This window comes from Apiospora hydei (assembly GCF_038363865.1).
Source record: "Apiospora hydei strain CBS 114990 chromosome Unknown utg000007l_segment0_segment0, whole genome shotgun sequence".
NCBI classification, from domain to species: Eukaryota; Fungi; Ascomycota; class Sordariomycetes; order Amphisphaeriales; family Apiosporaceae; genus Apiospora; species Apiospora hydei.
Genome location: NW_027117366.1, coordinates 2,131,628 through 2,150,852, shown reverse-complemented (window position 1 = coordinate 2,150,852; position 19,225 = coordinate 2,131,628). Strand labels below are relative to the sequence as shown.

General features: G+C 52.4%; 8 protein-coding genes across 8 annotated transcripts; 2 read left to right on the top strand and 6 right to left on the bottom strand.

The window, feature by feature from the left end:
• Nucleotides 1–4,288: 4,288 nt before the first annotated feature.
• On the bottom strand, nucleotides 4,289–5,216 carry PG997_009748 (uncharacterized protein; the record flags this gene model as incomplete). The annotated part of the gene is made up of 2 exons (XM_066814063.1): nucleotides 4,289–4,541; nucleotides 4,699–5,216. 2 exons carry the CDS (start codon nucleotides 5,214–5,216, stop codon nucleotides 4,289–4,291), a joined length of 771 nt encoding a protein of 256 aa, XP_066666025.1.
• An 872-nt stretch (nucleotides 5,217–6,088) lies between these two features.
• Nucleotides 6,089–6,567, top strand: PG997_009747 (mediator of RNA polymerase II transcription subunit 31; the record flags this gene model as incomplete). Its single annotated transcript, XM_066814062.1, has 2 exons — nucleotides 6,089–6,202; nucleotides 6,295–6,567. 2 exons carry the CDS (start codon nucleotides 6,089–6,091, stop codon nucleotides 6,565–6,567), a joined length of 387 nt encoding a protein of 128 aa, XP_066666024.1.
• A 504-nt stretch (nucleotides 6,568–7,071) lies between these two features.
• Nucleotides 7,072–7,575, bottom strand: PG997_009746 (uncharacterized protein; the record flags this gene model as incomplete). The annotated part of the gene is made up of 3 exons (XM_066814061.1): nucleotides 7,072–7,107; nucleotides 7,184–7,473; nucleotides 7,566–7,575. The coding sequence occupies 3 exons, from the start codon at nucleotides 7,573–7,575 to the stop codon at nucleotides 7,072–7,074; spliced, it is 336 nt and encodes a 111-aa protein (XP_066666023.1).
• A 923-nt stretch (nucleotides 7,576–8,498) lies between these two features.
• Nucleotides 8,499–9,280, top strand: PG997_009745 (uncharacterized protein; the record flags this gene model as incomplete). Its single annotated transcript, XM_066814060.1, has 2 exons — nucleotides 8,499–8,694; nucleotides 8,838–9,280. The coding sequence occupies 2 exons, from the start codon at nucleotides 8,499–8,501 to the stop codon at nucleotides 9,278–9,280; spliced, it is 639 nt and encodes a 212-aa protein (XP_066666022.1).
• A 756-nt stretch (nucleotides 9,281–10,036) lies between these two features.
• PG997_009744 (thaumatin family protein) lies at nucleotides 10,037–11,347 on the bottom strand (the record flags this gene model as incomplete). The annotated part of the gene is made up of 2 exons (XM_066814059.1): nucleotides 10,037–10,843; nucleotides 10,901–11,347. 2 exons carry the CDS (start codon nucleotides 11,345–11,347, stop codon nucleotides 10,037–10,039), a joined length of 1,254 nt encoding a protein of 417 aa, XP_066666021.1.
• A 1,206-nt stretch (nucleotides 11,348–12,553) lies between these two features.
• On the bottom strand, nucleotides 12,554–13,931 carry PG997_009743 (uncharacterized protein; the record flags this gene model as incomplete). The annotated part of the gene is made up of 4 exons (XM_066814058.1): nucleotides 12,554–12,598; nucleotides 12,733–12,887; nucleotides 12,957–13,454; nucleotides 13,556–13,931. 4 exons carry the CDS (start codon nucleotides 13,929–13,931, stop codon nucleotides 12,554–12,556), a joined length of 1,074 nt encoding a protein of 357 aa, XP_066666020.1.
• Nucleotides 13,932–15,824: 1,893 nt separating this feature from the next.
• PG997_009742 (uncharacterized protein) lies at nucleotides 15,825–17,090 on the bottom strand (the record flags this gene model as incomplete). The annotated part of the gene is made up of 3 exons (XM_066814057.1): nucleotides 15,825–16,187; nucleotides 16,235–16,656; nucleotides 16,721–17,090. 3 exons carry the CDS (start codon nucleotides 17,088–17,090, stop codon nucleotides 15,825–15,827), a joined length of 1,155 nt encoding a protein of 384 aa, XP_066666019.1.
• Nucleotides 17,091–17,695: 605 nt separating this feature from the next.
• On the bottom strand, nucleotides 17,696–18,685 carry PG997_009741 (uncharacterized protein; the record flags this gene model as incomplete). The annotated part of the gene is made up of 4 exons (XM_066814056.1): nucleotides 17,696–18,028; nucleotides 18,115–18,260; nucleotides 18,389–18,505; nucleotides 18,568–18,685. 4 exons carry the CDS (start codon nucleotides 18,683–18,685, stop codon nucleotides 17,696–17,698), a joined length of 714 nt encoding a protein of 237 aa, XP_066666018.1.
• Between the last annotated feature and the right edge of the window lie 540 nt (nucleotides 18,686–19,225).

The window sequence follows — 19,225 nt, the reverse complement described above, 5'->3', positions numbered from 1 at the left end:
TTTGAGAGGGAACCAGACGGCTATCGTAATCTGGGTGGTCTGGATCGGCGTCAATTAGAAGCCTTGTGCAGGCTACAGGGCCCGTCGACTTTGTCTGTCGGGCAATGAAAAGTTACTCACCGAAATCCCTTAAAGTGACTGGCCTTTTTGCCAACCTTTGCCTTTGTCCAGGCTGGATGATGAACATTTTCAGCTAGGCGAGATTAGCCACAGTAAAATGAAGGGCAGCAAGGCTTGCGATATAATTCAGGGTGGAACGAATAGAGCTTGTAGCCTGCTCGTGTATTTCATTCACCGAAAATTAGAAAGGCTGAGTAAGGGAAGGTATTGATTGTATAAGAACTCGAAGGGAAGCCCATGGTATAATTATAAGCTTACCTTACGGGGGTTCTCAAGCGCCTAGATGTGTGTCACTTGCTGACCTGCATGTGTAGCTCAAACTTACCCCAAATGCGTTTGGTTATACTGGTAGGGCACTGGATATTACTGCTTGCTGTCAGCACTAAAGAGAGGTCTGGTAAGCACTAAAACTATTTTTGGGCGTGTATAAGTATGAACCAGGGTCAACTCGAATAGACGGTCTTGTGACCTGAAGTTCTTGAAATGTGTAGACTGGAAGTTCAGCCTCATCTCCACAGTAGGTAGAGAGATACCTATGCGTTTAGCAGTTCCTCGTGTTTCATGGCTAGGATTGGTTGGAAGCCAGCCTGACATAATCGCTGAAGAAGCCACATCATATATCTAGTATCTAGATCATTGTGTAAGTCCTAGTTGGACGTTGCCCACCACAGCGTTCATCTATTCTAGGTAGAGAACACCGTCTGAATTCCGCACACAGCTTGGGATTACGAGAGCCTTCAATAGGCCCTTCGTGGTTTTTGAGTATTGTGCCTGTTCCACTCAGCAAGACGGCCAATGGTCTGAATGTCGGTGTTCCCGAGGGAAGTTGCCACACTCTCCGCGCCACAGTGTCTTACGAATTGATTCTTCATCGCTGTCGCATTCTTCTTCGCCCCTTTATTTGCCTCATCGATGGTTCTCGACAGGATGGAGATTGCGTCACGAGCATACAGATTCTTTTCGCCCCTCCTGGCCCGCCACTTGCACTTCTCTTGGCAAGTCCACTGTTGCGAGGGAAAGCCGGCCGTCTACTGCTTCGACAACCACGTCTTGAGCTTGCGCAAACACTGCGAGAGGGCATACTTGGTAAAGGCAGAAGAATGAGGACATGTGAATCATTCCTCAATCTGGTTGGTGCTAGCTTCGAAGGTCACATCCTCGAGAGACTCAATTGAAAGCCGCCTAGTTGCCGCTTGGTGCTAAACGGCGCAAGGAAGAGACTCTTGCGGTGAGGAACTCCGGTCCACCCATGACAAGCAGACAAAGGCAGTTCTATGACGGGGCGATCATCAGCTTTTCGCCATACAGGCTTTCAGCTTGAATAGTTGCCCCTGACATGGCAGGGTAAGCAAACACCAGCTTCGCTTCTGAGATTGGCTGCCATACCGCCGGCTTGGTATGGCACAGGGCGGTCAACAACCTTGCGTACGCACGTAGTGTACATTTGGCTATCAATGTTCGGAATGGAGCTGAGATCCTGATAGGACGGCGTTGTCTTTCAACATAACAGGTCCACCCCGAGTAAGCAAGGCGAGCACACGATCTCTGCGTCATACGAGCGTAGCTATCATTGTATTGGCTCCAGGCGATACGGTGAGCATTTCAGCTACCAAGAAGGCAACCTTTGAAAAGAAAATTCTTTCCCGTCAGCAGACCTCCGGCAGCAGGGCCATGATGTATACTTTCACGCGTGGTACGTTTGGTCCGACCCTCAATCCCTACTCCTGCTCCTCTCCTTGGTCGATGGGCATATTCCAACGGTGATGAAGCCCCGAGAGGGTCTTCCGTGCTACTTCTTCGTGACTAACACGATGGCTGGGTTCAGTCCTGGTTGGAGCGACTACTAGACGTATTCACATGCCAACAATCAACGTCACTCCCGAGTTGCGCCTTGGGCGCGTTTCCAGGCAGCACGCAGCCGTGGCTCATACTGATTCGATAGGATGCATCATCACGGATCGCAGCCTTGTATTCAGCTAGCAACGCACAACCTATCGAATTCTATACGGTCTTATCTCGGCACTGGCAGAACGCGAAGGCTGCCTTCTATGACTAACAATATTGCGCTGTGATACGGGCGGTTTCAGAGTCTGACATGAATATGGCAATGGAGTCGCCAAAAGGGTTGCTGCCGAAATATTGGTACCCAACCACGTTGACGAACATGAAAAGAGCAGTGAATGATATGTTCTCTACTATCGCGGGATTGGCCGCTCTATGTACGTGTTTTTGTGTTCATGTAAACAAATATGCAGCAAACGTGGCCCCCAATGAAAATTGGTGCATAACGTGTCCCGAAGTATGGAAATCATGTTAGTTGAACGTCGCCTAATGGTATTCTGGTGAAGTTCGACACAACTCCTATTCACGGACAACCAATCAGACTACCGCCGTCGCCGGCTGGCGGAAGACATTGCATTACTAAATACAGGCTACTACTTACTTCCTTGCCGACATCAGCGCAACACGTGGTTAGATATGTTAGTCTCATCCTGGTCGGCAGCCGAGACCATGGTGCATTCAGTGTTACCGTGAATATGGACAGCATGAAGGCAACAGCTGAGGCAAAATATAAGTCGTTGGCTATTGTCGGTAGTTCCAGACTGAGGCCCAATGTCACTACCCGGGCGAAGCAATCTTCAAGCCAACCATAGATCAGTGTTCGCCCAAATGGTATGGATTAGGTAGGCTGGCTTATACTTCTGGGCCCCTGAACAGGTCGCTGGGAATCATTGAATCATGCCCAAAAGCCTAATTGGGCTCCTTATATATAACTAGGCAAACAGTTGCATTTTCTGGGAGGGGCATACATAATGACCTGACAGTTGATCGTGCCCAATTTCAATGAATAACTGGAAACGTGTCTACCCGACAGGATGGCAGATGGTAGTTGATTTGAATGAAGCAGCAAGGCAACTTGCATATGAACGCATCAGAAGGCCACCATCAATAAGGCATAAGCATCCATGACTTCGTATCGATCTACATTTGATTAAGAAGGGTTGCCATGCCCGAATGAAGTCCTACCAGGAACCAGGGTTTGGTTTGGGTACTATCTTACATGCACACCATGTCACTATGGCCGCTACCCCTTATAGGACGGAGCCGGGTCACACAGTACATAGGAGAAGCATCAACCAACCGATTTTGCCTGTGTAATATGTTATGATATGACTTGCGGTCGGCTATGGTACATGGTTTGGTAGTGGGCTAGAACGTGACTAGATTCATGTTGGAACCCGTTCCACCGTTGAGTGACGGGCGGACGGGGAAGAGCGGGAACATGCTGGGAGCCTTCATAAGGCTCACCGGCTCCCCGGTAATGAGGTAGAAATTCCGCGGGGGCGAATCGGGAGCCGTCCTGGGAAACGAGTCGATGTTGGAGGGGGAATATTCCAAAGATTGAGCAGTGGGGGGTACTTGGGTGAATTCCTTTGTGACTACTCACATTCTGGCTGTGAAGGCTGAAGGCCCGACTCTTACCCCCTATATCTCACACCAGAAACACATGATGGGTCGTTTCATGACTGCTTGCGATAAGAAGCAACCATTTTGATCGACTGGTCGGAAATGCTTTTTGTACTTTGTCCCAGACGAGTGAGTATGTAGGAAAAGTACCCTTCTCTAATGTCGTTGTGTGCCTAATTTGTATCCATGCGCAACATTTTGGGATGCAGTGAGCCCGAAAGATGCGCCTAGGATGTGAACATGCAAGGCTTGCAACGTCATAGGGTATACACGAGTTGAGGGGCAGAGTGTAATGGAAGGAAGCATACACACTATATGGGACGCGGGAGCCCTAGATATATATAGCTGCCCAAGGCATGTAAGTAATTCCAGCAGGGGTAATACATGCTGAACAAACGGAATTAATGAGTTTTCGCCCGTGTTGAGACCCTATTCGTGGTGTCTGTGGCCTCCGGCCCCTGTCCTACTGACCTTGTCTCACGAATTCCATTTGCATCTACTGGCGACACGAGGCCAATGTGTGCCTACGAACTTGATCAATTTTCTCCCACACCAGTAAGTGACTTCAGTTGAACGCCTTGCAGGCAAGTCCCACAAGGCAACTTGAAATTTGGCTAAAAAAGCAATGCTGTTCCAGCTCAAGGGGGTATATATCATACACAAAGGCGGTCTGAGGATACCTTTGCCGACATTGATATATTCAAAGTATTGATCTCGGTGAGAGACTGTCGGCGAATAGAACGAGGACAACAGAGAAGGAAGCGCTGAATAGCATAGCAAATATAAGCTGGGAAAGCGTGAAACCTTGCCCAACTGCTCCCTGGTAGCCCTTGGGCGGCGATATCCCAACCATCTTCTTTATGGGCGCAATGCTCTCTTCAGAGCCTGCTTTGAGGCCAGCCTTCATGCCGGGGATGTTATCCACACTCCAAGCATTCTTGAGGGCCCAATATCTATTTATGTAGCCAGACAAGTCAGCAAAAGCAGCACGGCAAGTTAGATCGGGCGAGCAAGGCGGAAAGGTCGACTTGGCGTCGCCACAAAGCGATCAAAAGAAACGAAAAGAAACGAGTAGCAGGGTGATGACCCGCGGGGATCTAATCCGTTTACCTAGGCATGCTCTCCTTTTCGTTGCCCGCGTCAAACTTGACAGCCTTACGCTCAAAGTGCTCGTGCAGCGTGGGCCGGAACTCCTTGAACTCGTAGAACGGAACAGAGAACCCGCACGAGGAGCTGGCCTGGTGGACGTCGACGCGTATGATGCTGCGGCTGCCGAAGAAGGTCTCGATCTTGTTGTCGGCGACGAAGGCGTCGTACGCGGCCGTGCCGCTCTCGAGGACGGAGCCGGTGCCGTAGAGGCGCACGATGCGCGGCGGGCCCTCGAAGGCGTGGAACATGACGGTGACGCGCCCGTTCTCGTACAGGTGGCTGATGGTCTCGTTGCCGGACCCGGTCAGGTCATGGTACCAGAAGCTGCGGCTGTCCGGGATGCCGAAGCAGTCGCCGCCCTTGGGCGAGACGTTCACGTGGCCCCGGGCCGAGAGCGGCGCCGTGGCGATCCAGAACATCTTCTGTGCCCGGAGCCATGGGATCATCGAGTCGGGGATGGCTTCGTAGAAGACGCCCATGATGATGTCCTTTTTCTTCTCTGGAAACAACTTCCTGGTCTTCCCTGGTTCTGTATGGTGACTGACCTGATGCGAGTGCGACCGACAATGGTCTCGTCAATGCGATATAATTTCGTGGAGAGTTAGTCCTGACTAATGCCGAGGCCGGCTATCTAGAGTCATCTTCCATATTCGGGGTAGGTGGGGTAAATCGTTAGCATCTCCGACTTCGACCTCGAAGCCGTTACATTCGTGCTTTGGGGCCTTTCTGTCCGATCGCTGGAAGAAGTGGTTTTGCTTGTCTGGTCCAAGCCATGAGATACCAGCAACACGGATTGGAACGCGCTTAGTCTTTGTGTAATAAAGTCAAGCCCCCTGAATTAGCAACAACCTACTCTGATGCTCGAAAGAAACAAATACCTAGGTACATGTAGGTTGACATTCATGTTGCACCCGCATTCGGGGCAGCTTTTGATGAGTATATACAGCATACTACTACTCATCTACGTTACTCTGCAAACAGACTTGGGATTATGCATGTTGTGGATGATAAGTGTGTACGTGATCGCCAACTAACAGGATCCCGGAACCGAAGCCGCAGTGGAGTCCTCTGCTTTCAATGGAGGACGCCGGGCCCCCACCACCGGATCAGCAGGGATCATCAAGGGACCTAAAGACCTAAAGCTAGCCTCTCCTACCTCATGCATGCACGCCATTCAAGCTTCTCGTCTGCTACCAAATCCATTCCTCCATTCCACGCGACTTTGTTGTCGGTGTCGTCAAACGTCGCATTTCACCCGGCGCGAAGCAATCTCCACCGTCCCCCAGCACACTCATATATGCGACTCGCGCAATACCGCGGTTGAAGCCTCTGCGGATACCTACGACAAGCCATGGCAACCGCGGGCTCGCCGCAAGACATCAACATGTCGCAATCCCCACCGAACCCACCGGCCGAAGACGAGCCCAAGTACGGCGGTTACTCGCGATTCGAGATCGAACTCGAGGTACGTTGGGCGCAAAGCCTTCCGTTCCTCACTTGAGAAGACCATGCCACCTAGCTTCCACGGTTGAAACTGACCTCGACTTTGCTCGGCAGTTTGTTCAGTCCCTAGCCAACCCGTTCTACCTAAACTACCTCGCTTCCCAGAAGCTGCTCTCGGAGCCCACGTTCGTCGCCTACCTGGCCTACCTCCAATACTGGAACAAGCCGCCGTACCTCAAGTTCCTGACCTACCCCGGAACGACGCTCAAGCACCTGGAGCTCCTGCAGCAAGAGAAATTCCGAGAAGAGATCATCAGCCCGGAGCTCGTGCAGCATTTGGCCGACGGCGATATACAGGGCAGCCTCGATTGGTTGAAGGACGAGTGAAGTGAGATGTGAAATATACCCCAAAAACGAACTCTACGGACAGACGGTAAACCAATACTACACAACAGCATGCTCGTTGGATTGCATGGAATACTCAGCTTGGCAATGATGGATACGGGCCGTTTCTGCAGTGCTGGAACATGACCGACTTATCTCTAATTCCGACTCGCCCTTTGTGCAAAATTCATGGGAAGGAGAAATACCGGCTCATTTTGGGGAAGTGCGCAGAGTTACAAAGGGCTAGGCTCGAGACCATGGCTATGCCACTTTCCAGAAGAAAGGGCGACTTGAGTCAACCGCTGATATTGGGTATCAAGACTACCGAGACAGTCTCTTGATGCAAAGAGATCATGTATCGTCGAGAAGGCGCCGCCGTCTATGCAAATGCAAATAAAAATACCAAAATCATTCCAACGCCAGCGCTATGTGGTGCCACTCTCGTGCAAAGTCAGGTTGCTGTACCGTACCAGTTACCCAGTGTTACAGGTGATGAACATGATCCCTCTAGTTCTCTCTCCAGCGACCACCGCATGTCATGCACTGCATCTTTTGTCAGCAATGTGTTCTTCTACGACCAATCATCCAAAAAGCATGGGAGAAGAATATAGCGACGTACCTTGTAGAAGCTCGTCATGGGCTCATCGGCAGAGCGGATCTGGACCTGGAAGAAGGCGGCCTGGTTGCCGCTGCAGCCCTCCTTGGGGCACTGCACCGCGGTCTTGTCGGCATTGTCCCACTCGCCCGGCCCGCCGAAGACGTCCTCGCGCTCCTTGCGCTCAAACTCGCGGCGCGAGAACATGGGCGTCGTGATCTGGTGTTGGTAGGGGCATGTTCGGCACTCGAGGCGGTTGCGGCCGGTGTCGGGCGACAGCGACACCGTCAGGATGTTGGAGCAGTGCGGGCAGACTATTGGGGTTTAACGCAAAGTGAGTCAGTTTATGATACGAAGGTGGGATGCATCGCGAGTTATCGCCGCCGGCAGGATGAGAAGAACTTACAGAGCAACATTTTGCCAGAGTGACAATGAGAGAAGAACCTGGCAGGCAAAAAGGAAAAGCTAAGATCTAGCGTTACCAGGCCTCAACGAAGTCTGTCTGCAATGGTATAGCAGCTGGCTGTGGCTCTTTGCGACAAGAACGAAGAACAAAAAAGACTTCAAATCGACTCTATTCAAGATTGCCCCATGGACCTTGCTCCGACATCTGCAAATTCTAGTGGAGCTCCCAATGCAAGTGCAGCTCATCCCACCGGAAACCGCTGAAACCATTGCACCGCCAGGGGCCGCTGCTGCACTGAAAGCCGATCGAACCCTTTCCTCCAGCGACCTCCTAACCTGTTGACCCCTCCAATCTAAGCCCCGCGCTTACGTACTAAAAGTAGATCTGCCTATCAACTCATTTGATGGTTGCGTTGCATGGAGAAGCCAGAAAGAGCTCATGTTATGTGTTGTACTGGCGATAGGATTGGATGACCACCGCATAGCCCAACCGCTGCAACCAAACTTATTCTGTACCTGACATACTTCTCCAGTGAATGCAAGAATAAATGAGTACGTAGGCGCCAGCCGAGACCCGGCGTGCATGATTGTGATTTATAAAAAAATAGACCTGAACTCCTTTCTTGGAGATACCCACGGAGAAGGCGGAGCACAGGCAACAAAGGCGGGCGCTTGTGATTTGTTCTATTTCCCCCCAAACCGCAGCGTCAGCGGTCTGGGCCAAAATTCCGTGTAGCCTGCCTTTAGTAGCGAACTGAGCACTCACTCCCATTCGTTTCAGACCCGACCTGACCACCCAGGCCAACGCAGCCTTTACTTACATACATACATACATACATCCCGAACTCCAGTCCAATCTTTCTTACCCCGTTTTCACATCCAACAAACGAAAACCTGCCCACCGGTGCCAACCAGAAATAAACGGCAGCAAGTCATGGCAGACAATCAAGAGCACGATGGCGCCTCGGTCCAGGAGCAGCTCGTCGAGGCGTGCCGGCGCAACAACGTCGACATGCTGAGCGAGATCATCGAGAACTGCAAGTCGGAGGACGAGATCTCGGACCTCATGAACAACACCAAGAGCGTCATGGGCAACCACTTATACCACGAAGCCGCCCTGCAAGGAAACTGTACGTCGTTGTCACCGCCACTTTTCTGCACCACCCTCCCTCGCCCCGAAGCACGACATGCAATACCTCTTTAGATCAGAGATTTGGTACCGAGCCAAAAACTAAGCATTATGCTAACTACTGACACCACCACCCGCCCACAGGGGAAGTGATTGACATGCTCCTCGACCAGCCCAACTTCGAGTGCGACCCCGTCAATCGCATCGAGGGCGACACCCCGCTCCACAGCGTCATCCGCTGGATCAACAGCGAGCCCCCCGCGCAGCGCGAGTTCGGCAACGCCCTCGTCAAGATGATGCTCGAGGCCGGCTCCGACCCGCGCGTCAAGAACAAGGCCAAGCTCACGGCCCTCCAGCTCGTCGACCCCACCAACAAGGACCTCCGCAAAATCATCCAGGACAGCGAGTACGCCAACCTCAACCAGAGCGACTTCGTCTCCGCCGGCGACGTCAAGGCCTCCTCGAACAACAGCAACAATGCCGACGTGCCGCCCCAAGACGACGAAAGCGACGACGACGCCGAGTTCAGCGGCAGCGATGACGAGGAGCGCGCAGAGTGGGAAAGGAGGAGAGCCGCTCGGCGGTAGAAGAAGAAGAAGAAGAAGAAGAAAAAAAAGACTAAATGAAATAAAGGGGTATATGCATGCTGCTTAATGGATTCGGTGGTAAACCTGGTCGGCATTTGTTGTTTTGGAGTTCAGGGAAATGAGCCAGAGCCTTCTTCCTCCCCGTCCTCAACCCCTTCTCCCCCTTTTCCGCATTTGAAAGGGAGAAATGGCGTTTGTTCTGGTAGAGACTTTGCATTGGTCGGAAAGGGCTGGGACCGGACGGAGGCTGATGAATGACACCACATAGACGAGAGACGTAATTGAACCGGTAGACTTGCCTTGTGTTCTAGTCGCACGAGAACTTGAGATCTTCGAGAAATGGACGTGAGAGATTCATTCTCGCCTCTGGAATGCGATGGCAGTCTCCAGTAATTATTCCCTGAGCAGCGACAAGACCAAACAAGAACGTAGAGCACAAAGTTTCACGGATTGACATATTCGGCCAATTCCAGCAGCCAATCATCAGGGTACAAGCTCTAATGTTCGGTATATTCAATTCTAAGCTGTATGTTCTGAAGGGTATCAAGTAGTGGGTATCTAGGACTTCGTCGCATCCAACAAGGAGGTGTATATAGACCTGTTTGCCTGTCGCAATGAAAGTGCCATGACAGCATGATCCCGTAGCTCTCAATATAACACCGTCTCCAACGCCGTATCCGTTAAAAAGCACATGTGGGAATCGTTTCCTTTCGTCCATCGTATGAATCGTTGCCGGTTCGGGGGCCGTCATTTCACTCATAGCATCAAGAACGCTGCAGCCACGGCGATAACACAGGCAAAGATGCTCGAGCCTTCAAATCCTGAAGCAGCAGCAGAAGAAGAGGAAGAATCATCAGGCTGTGAGTCGATAAAGGTCTCGTTCATAGTCGTGGCCTGGATCTCTTCCACCGAAAGGCTGCCCGACGCGATCGCCGAGAGCTGATGACCAAAAGTCGCGAGAATATTCGTGCTGCGGCCTTCGGGACAGAAGACAACTTCCCAGCCGCCTCCGCTGGGAACAATGAAGGTCGAAGTCGTGTCGTCGAATGCGAAACTGTACGCATCCGGGCACACAGCCTTGGCATGCCCCGAATATAAGCTCGGCTTGCAGACGCTCGGGTCGTCATACTTGCCAGTGCAGCAGTCGCTGGGCTCGTTAGTCGCAGCACAAGCGCTCTTGCACGGGTCGAAGTTGGGACGCTGCACATTGTCGTCCGGATAGGGGTAAACTCCATCTCCGGGCTTCTCCGGAAGAAAAGCTTGCAAGTCCCAGGGGCACCACTTAGACACGCCTTCGTTGGTCTGTATCTTATCGTACGGTGTTGGGAAGCTGGAGTTTGTATAGAAGGTCCCCGTTCTAGCGGGTTCCGTCAAGTAGCCTGCGGTGGCTATACAAGCTGCGTTCAGCAAGTTTGGTGGGAAGTTTGTCGTGTTTGGCGCAGGGTGGTAGACGAGCCCCAATGGGAGATTATATCCATCGACTAGCGAGATATCATAGAACGTCTGCTTCCTCGACTCACCACCAGCCAAGTTGAATTCGGCGAGAGTAGCCGGAGGAGCTCCCTAGGAGTGTTTGTTAGCTTTTGTCACACAGCATATCGGAAGTTTGCTGTAACGTACACTAAATTGACACTCCAGCTTTCCGAAACAATCGCCCGTCGAACAAGTCGCCGTATCACCACTAATGGTACAGTTTGTTCTACCCCAGACCCGGCCCTGCCAGTCGGAGCTCACGGTCAAGTTTCTCGTCTTACCAGGACCGAGTTCGAAGCCACCAGACTCGGGAGGTTCTCCGTGCTGGGTCGCTATACCTGGCCACAGTGGCTCTTTGCAACTGTTTGTGACGATCAGAGGGATAGGGTTGTCGCGTTTGGATAAGGCCCGTTTCGGCTTCAGGTACCGCATAGAGTTGTTGAGATAGTTGAACTTGTACGACTCATGGTTACTGGGGTATACTTTTGCTGCTACGCCCGATATCTCGGACCCAAGCAACAGAGCAGTAGCCAACAGAGTTTTGCGTTTCGACATGAAGCGTCGGGAGTCGCCTGTTTGCGACCTCTTCTCCATGATGCTGCGATGTGCTGAAGCGACAAGATCGATCAACCAAGAAAAAAAAGGATATCCTAGGAATCAAGGTGGGTAGCACAGGACATGCGGCCTGCAGCTCCAAAGATGCAAAGTATATACTATTGATTGGGGTTTGCTGTTCGAGTAATAGAGCATGATCCAGGTTCGTAAGAGAGTAGGTTAAGAGAGAGCGGCGATTAGGGTTCTTGAAGGTTCGCCAAGACTGAGACAATTTGGCAAAGACCCTGCTTTCTGGCGAACTATGCTTCCGTCGTCGTCTGTCCAAGCCGGGGCTGCATACATGTATCCAGATTAGGGAAGGTCGGCGCCAATGAGGTTCTCCCGGAGCCAATCAGTAGGTCCGTTTCAAAGGCCAGCTTCGAAATCGCACAGCGAATGACGTAGAAAGAAGGGTGTGCAATGCCTGGTTTAGCGCGCGTTGTTGTCAATCCGGACCCCAGATCTACCAATCCAAGTAATGGATCCCTGTCTGGGCCCTGCAAGCACGCAAAACCAGGAACCCGCTGTATCGGAGGGAGAGTACCGAGAAGATGGGTCGTCTGCAGCGGTAGGAACGAGGAGTTTGAGGTAATAGAGAAGTCGGAGCGAGGAGAGTTGGCGATGTGACCACCGCTACTCTCAATACTCCTTACAGTAAGAGTTTTGCATCATAAAAACCGTCCCATTTTGACTGCTAATGTTTGGAGTGAAGAACTGACGAGGAACAGGAACGAACCAATGACGCAAGGCCTCAATTTGGAGGTTGGCAGCTGCAACCACCATCCCTGATTCCTACCGCGCCAATGCAAGGGGTCTCAGGTCTAAGTTCAGCATCCCGCCTTCTCCCTCGCAACGTCAAATCTTAAATTCAATCATCTTGCATGCAGGCGATGACTTGTCAATTTCTTGATGCCGATGACAGAACCGTTCGGATAAATTCTTAGAGCTGGCGCATCACCTCATTCAGGACACTATAGATTGTGCAGCGTTTTGCTGACCGACGAGGACAAATACTTCATGTATTGATGTGTTTCGTGCAACAAACAGGTCTAATATACACAAAACAGCCGCACGCTATGCGCCGGCTCTGCTCCCCCAATAATGGTATCATCTATGGTAGGTATAAATGCATGATCTTTCTACCTGAACTCCCGAAAATTGCAAATGGTGTACGGCAATAATACAACGTTATAACGAAGGGCTGCTTCACCACGATGTGTGACCGCCATCAATGACCATATTGTTGCCCGTCTGTAATCGCTTTAGCGTTAGCCATCTACTGCATTTAGAGCATTCACCGTCCGTTACGCCTTACTTTAGGATAAGAACAGCGGGAGCGATGGAGAAGAAGGGCAGGACGACAGCGACGATGGGGTGCTGCTCACCATGAAACTGCTGGCGTTACTGAGGAGGTACAGGCAAGCGCCCTTGAACTCGTGCGGCTCCGCAAGGCGGCCCATCATGTTCTCGGACTCCCACAAGTCCCGGAGCCCGGGCACCTCTTCGAAGTTCTTCTCCACCATGGGCGTGATGATATGGCCTATGTAATCCAACAGTATGTCAGTGACGCGGAACGGCTATACTGATGTGGCTGCGTGAAACCTCTTACCTGGACTGATGCAGTTGACGCGAATGCCACCCGTGCCGTCCTTCTTGTTGATGGGACTCCACTCCATCGCGAGGTTACGCGCAAGCTGGATAACAGCCGCCTTGGACGAGTTGTAGACGGGCGAGAGCAGGCCCTTGTTGGCGACGGAGCCGGACATGCTGGCAATGAAGCACATGGACCCGCGGCACTTGTACTTGTTCATCTGGCGCGCGGCCGCCGTCGCCGCCATGAGCACGCCCGTGTAGTTGATGTCCAGCATGCGCGCCGCGTCCTCCTGGCGGTACTCGAGCGCGGGCGTGATCTGCTGCACGCCCGCGGCCGCCACCAGGCCGTCCAGCCGCTGGTGCGCGTCCGCGATGGCCGCGATGGTGCGGTCCATGCCCGCGGCGTCCTGCACGTCCTGCTGCCGGTACCGTATCTGGCCGCCCCATTCGGTGGCGCGGCGTGCGGCTTCTTCCCAGCGCTTGTCGACCTTGTTGTCGCGGTCGAGGCAGTATACTGCGCGTGTGAGAGAAGGGGGACACTTGTTAGTCGAATATACTCAAATTGCGCACGAAAATTTCGCTTTGCGTATATAAGGTTGATCAGAGGCCACTTACCATATCCACCGGCCTCGGCGAGTCCTTCAGCCAAGGAGAGCCCAAGGCCGCGACCCCCTCCCGTAACGACGAACACGCGACCTGAGAGGTTGAAGTCCGCCATGCGTCTCTGCGCAACGTTGACGTCCTTGTCCGGAGCGATCCCGACCATGGGGTTCTCTCGTGGATCCGGGTTCATGGGCTTCGGCGCCACTGGGTTGGCTGGCCTGTTATGCGAAGTGTGTATGGTGGCACGATGTTGTGTCCATAGAGGAACCGACGCCCCTATGACAGCAGTACGAGTAGTGCTAGCAGTCGATGTTGTCTTGAGAGCGCATTGTGCTATAGGGGTGTGGCGGGAGACCACCCCGCGGGCTATACGCGAACATGAATACATAATGTGGCAGATGTTTCTGAGTATGGGGGACAAAATTCAATGATTGGGTATAAAGTGCATGTGTTTACACGAGATCTTCAAGCAGTGTTCAGATCTTTCCACCTTTACAGCCAGGTGGCTCTGCGAGTAATTTATATATCTCTTCTTTGTGTAGCAAACGACGACGACATCGTCATAGTGGCGGTGCATAGGACACTTGCTTTGCTATCTCACCTAGGACAACGAAGGAGAGCACAGACTTCACGATCTTGGAAACGTTAGCACCTATGCTACTGGGTTCTCTCCCCACGGGCCATGTCGTTCCTGAGCTGAGCAGTGAGCAGGACGTCAGCAACCAGCCGGAGTAGAGTGTCCGCCAATTGTAGCCACGTTTCGTTCCGACTTCCGACCCCCAGGTACGTAGGTAGGTAGGTACTTTGGGGGGCTGGCACGGCTCAGCTTTCTTTGTTGGAAGGTATGTAGGTGGTAGGTAGGGCAAATGAAGTAATGCTGGCAGCAAGAGAAGATATCGCCGGGCTGAGCTCGTGCCAAAAGAAGGCGTTAGCACATCTCACGAGATGACGGGGGACGGTGCGAAGAAGAAGAAGAACTGCGGAGGGATTCGTCGCCATGTCACACGCCTCGTTGCAGACCTGACAGGGCCGAGATTGGCACACGCCTTCTACGTCAACAGCTTAGCTGGCTCACTTTCGCTTCGATTTGGAAACTTGGCACCTAGGTTAGGCTGCTTAGACTTGGACTTCCACTCCCCATTCTTTCGAAAGAAATCCCCGGATTATCATGCCGTAGCGCAGTCTGAGAGTACCTATGAGTTGGATATAAATGGGCCAAAAAGGACCATCCATCCCGCGGGATTCCCGCGCCTCCAGCAGTTGGGGAAGTTGGGGACAAGTCGATCCGGGGGCCGGATCCGTCAAATAAGGATTGGCTAATTTTAGAGGGAGGGTGGGCAATGCCCTCCCGCTAAGCATAGGTAGTACTGACATCCTATGTAATGTGAGATGTAGCATCAACGGTGCAACATACCCATGTCCCAAACATGGCAAATTGAAACGAGGATTGTGGTGATTCTCACCCCCCCCGAATCTGTCATCTCGATCCCCCGGTTCCATCAGGGATGAAAGACCACCGAAGTTGCCTTCTTCCTCGTTCTTACTGTACCCAAACACCAAGCGAATGTCACCTAGGCCAAGTACAACGGGCCAGCCCCTGACGTCATCGGTCTAGAAGCATCCGTCTCCCTCCATTGGACCAAACAAAGAAATCTCTCCAAGGCTGCCAAGGTTGCCTCCTGGCTGCCTTTTTTGACACGATGAGCGGCTCTGTTGAGTATCTGGGTATGTACAGAAATGATAAATGAGGGGTCAGTTGCCTCACTACGAGGCGTCGAGGCTACCTCTGCAGGACGCCCCTGGCTGCCTGGCTGCCTGGTAGAGGATCTAATTGATGCAATCTCCGTCCTGCGTTCAGCACACGGAACTCGCAGGTACAAGTCACGCGCGGCTGCTCATACCCGATCTCGATTGATCGGGTGTGTTCTCTCACCATAAGGCTGATGCAATTGCCCAAGCCGAGCTTCTGGAGTTCGTCGTACAAATTGATATCTTGGATGAACATGCCACGCGTCGTTGCGATACCTTGGGTCGGATATGGGCCTCAAACGTCAGATTGAGGGACTATGAGGGCTGAACACTGTTTTATCCTGCAAAACTTGATTTCATCGTGTATCATTCTCAACTTGTAGAGCAACATCTGGTCGTCGCAAGCCAATATTGGCATCCCTAGCTATTATTGTACATGTAGGTTCAGTAGACTGAACATCTCAGTGGCCAATCCGTGTTTTTGCCCTTTTCCCTTTTCGTTCTTCTGTCATCGAGAACTGCGAATGACTACTCAGCCAGGGAGGAATGTTCTCCCGCTGATTAGTCTCATCACCAGAGAGGTGACTTGGCGGTGCCACACCCTGTCCGGCGACCTTGTGTCCCCCTCTTCTGCCACCGCAGCCTTGTCATTTCCCCGGTCTCTCAGTCGCAGGTCGTTGAGAAGCTCGCTCACTACTTTAACTGCCTTCTCAGAAACGGATGTCGAGGCTGGAGGTGGCAGCTTCTCGATCGTTGGCGCAGCCGGCGCGACCTCCGGGGCCAGCTTCTCGAACTTGACGACGACCCATTGGTGGGTGAGGGACGTTCTCCAGCCCGAAGGATCTCGCTTCTTGGTAACGACGTTGCCCCAGCGGTCTCGACGCTCCCACTTTTGCTGCAGCATGCGCACCAGGTCCGGGGAGTGGGGGCCAGGACACTGACGCGTGCAACCGAGTACCACCCGGCGAATCTGAACTCGTCAGATCCCGTTTGTTCAAACACGGCAATGGGTGCGTGTTGGCCGGGAACGAAGTCCAAGGGTGGTGTGTTGACAAGCTGACGCGGGTCACCCTCAGCTTTCGGGCTTCGGGGTGAGTCTGACGCAGATCCAGCGTTGGCGTCTGTTGCATGGTGTTCCGGTGAGCAAGTGGCTTCTCCTTCTTGCTGGCTCATACCATTCTCCTGTGTACCAGAGACGGGGTCTTCTTTTGTCTCCAGAGTTTCGGTCTCATCTTTGCCTCCCGAACCCTCTTTGGCACCACTGGCAGTGTTAGGAATGTTGTCATGCGCTTCGCTGAGCTCCGATCGTCGACGGTCAGCGAAACCCTGTTTCTTAGGTTGCGGAAAGTACTCTTCTTTTCCCGCTGTCTGGGTCTTGTAATCAGGCAACAGTCGCAAGTGGGATTTTTGCGAACACAATCTGATCACTTTCCCAACGAGTATTGGCTTTCATGAACAGCATGATATATGCCAACTGGTCATTTTGCGAAGCCGAGGCGTGAAATGTCGATTGCACATCATTAGTGAAATCTTCCTTATCAGGCCAGAAATAGTGAACAATGTCACGATTGTGGTATACTTCAGAGTCGACTGGCGTTGGCCGGGAAGACCAGCTTCGACCATTTCCTCGGCCATATCGTCCATTGAACCCAGCACGACCACCTCCACGTGTACTGAACTGTGTGATTGTGGGCGATGTTTTGTTGAGAGGTTGCATATCCTCTGTCGCGTCTGTGTCCGCAGCAGCGGCATCGCCAGCTGCTTGTCGCAGCTTATGAGGTGGAATGTATGCTGGCATCTTTTCGGATTGCAGGTCGTTAGATGTTGGCCATAACGTTCAACTCCTCTTTGCAACTTCAAAATAGCATGCTAAAACGAGACTTGGATTTAGAAAGAACCCCAGTGGTGTTTGTTGTTGTTTGATCGTAACAAACTGGCAGTGTGGGGTTTGGGGTGTGCAGGTACGAGTGCCTCAGGAATTGGTATTAAGGTTAGACAGCAAAGATGAGGGGAGTACATCAATACTATATCTACCATAGATTCGGGTATTTCGATCCTTGTTGCTTTTCGACGTCGAATCACGCCACAAGCATATCCAATGCGAGGCTCAACTGGGAATGGATGGTTGCATCCCCTCATCCGGAATTCGTAAAGGGGCTAGGCATCGTGTGCCTGCCTCAAGATATCGTCGTGATTGTCACGTATCCCTACCCTTTCTGTCAGTGTAGTGAAATCTCTTTACGGGCACAAGTGACCAGACGCGCATTGTCCGTTGCAGTTGGGTGTCATTCCAATCGTCAATTCGTATTGTGCGGGTAGCTACATAACTAGAACCCCCCAATGATTAATTTTGAGTTATAAAACATGAATCGACTGCGATTCCAAATCCAGACTGATCCCTCCTCACAAGTTCTTCTGCAAGAACTCCAGCACAGTCTTGTACCCGCGGACGTACTCCTCCTTGACGCGGCTGTTCTCAAGGTCGCTACGCGCCGCCATCCAGCCGTGGATCTGGTCGCCGAACGTCTCAACATGCTTGGCGGCGCCCGTCAGGTTCGCCTCGAACTTCTTGACGTCCTCGACGGGCTCGTCCTTGGAGGCAAGCATGCACAGGGGCACCTTGATCTTCTTGGCGTCCTCGGGCTCGACCATGGCCGGGTGGCACTCGACGCCGGCCTTGAAGATGTTGTCGGGCGACGAGACCACCAGGGACACAACCTTGCCTCCCCAGCAGTGCTATATTTGCATTATTGTCAGCTGGTCCATCATCACAAGCAACCATGACCAATGACTCGTCTCTCGGTATTAGGTGATAAACTTACACCCAGGATAGCCCATTCCTTAACCTCGGGGAACTTCTCCTTGGCGGCCTTCATGTAAGCCGGGACCTTCTCGGCAACGCTGGGCGGAGGAAACTTTCCGAAGAAAGCACCGAGGTTCTTCTGCTTCTCCTCGGTGTCCGGGGAACCTGCACACAGTATATTGGTGAGCAAGGCGAAAATCCCCAGTATATTTTCCCATCTCCCCAGAGTATAAACTCACCACTCGATGGGGCAAGGTTCGCCCTTGAACCAATCGGGCATCACAACCTTGTACTTCTGGTGGTCGTCGGAGCTGGACATGATGTCGGCGCCCTGTAGGGTCTGGGGAAGTAACCGAAGATATCGTAGATGACGAGGACTCCCTTGGATGCGTCCTTGGGGCCGGTGACGTCTATTAGGAACCAACTGTTAGATGCATGTAATAGAAAGCCAAGGTTGTCCATATGCTCTTACAAGTCTTGAAGCCTCCGATATCTTCGTAGCTCCCCTTATTCTCGTAGCCTTTTGATACGACGGGCGGGATGTTGCAGCAGGCCTGCGAGTGGCCGCCCTGTGCCGGCATGGTCGACATCTTTGCGAATTGGTGGGCGCTTCTGTTCTGGAAAAGACTCGGGGTGGGTTGCTTCGTATGTTGACAGGAGCGTCTTACAGCGGGCAGATGGTTGACTTGTGTGTTGAAAGTGGAGGAGGAGGTCGAGGAAGAAGAAACGGGCGGCGAGCTTGGCTTATACGTGGGGGCAACGGCTGGGTTTAAGAGCTGCTGGTTGCTACGGAGGATGGATGCTGCGGGGGGAGGCGGCGGCCGCTCTGGCGGATCTAGAGAAAGCCATGATAATCTTTTCAGTTCTGGCCCTGCCTACTGCTAGGCCAAAAGCGCGCAGTTATGCAAAGTGTGAAGCTTACAGTATGTGCTAGAATTCGGCCAATTGACCCTTATTGGTTCTGTAGCCAGAGGATACTTTACATCAATGCTTGCGACTGCAGATGCAGCTGCGCAACAGGATCCCACGAAGCTTCACCCTTCAACGATGAAGTAGCTACAGTGGATATGCCCAGCTCAGGTAGCTTCCATTAGTGAGGGGTAGTGAGTGCCATTCTCAATTGGGAGCTC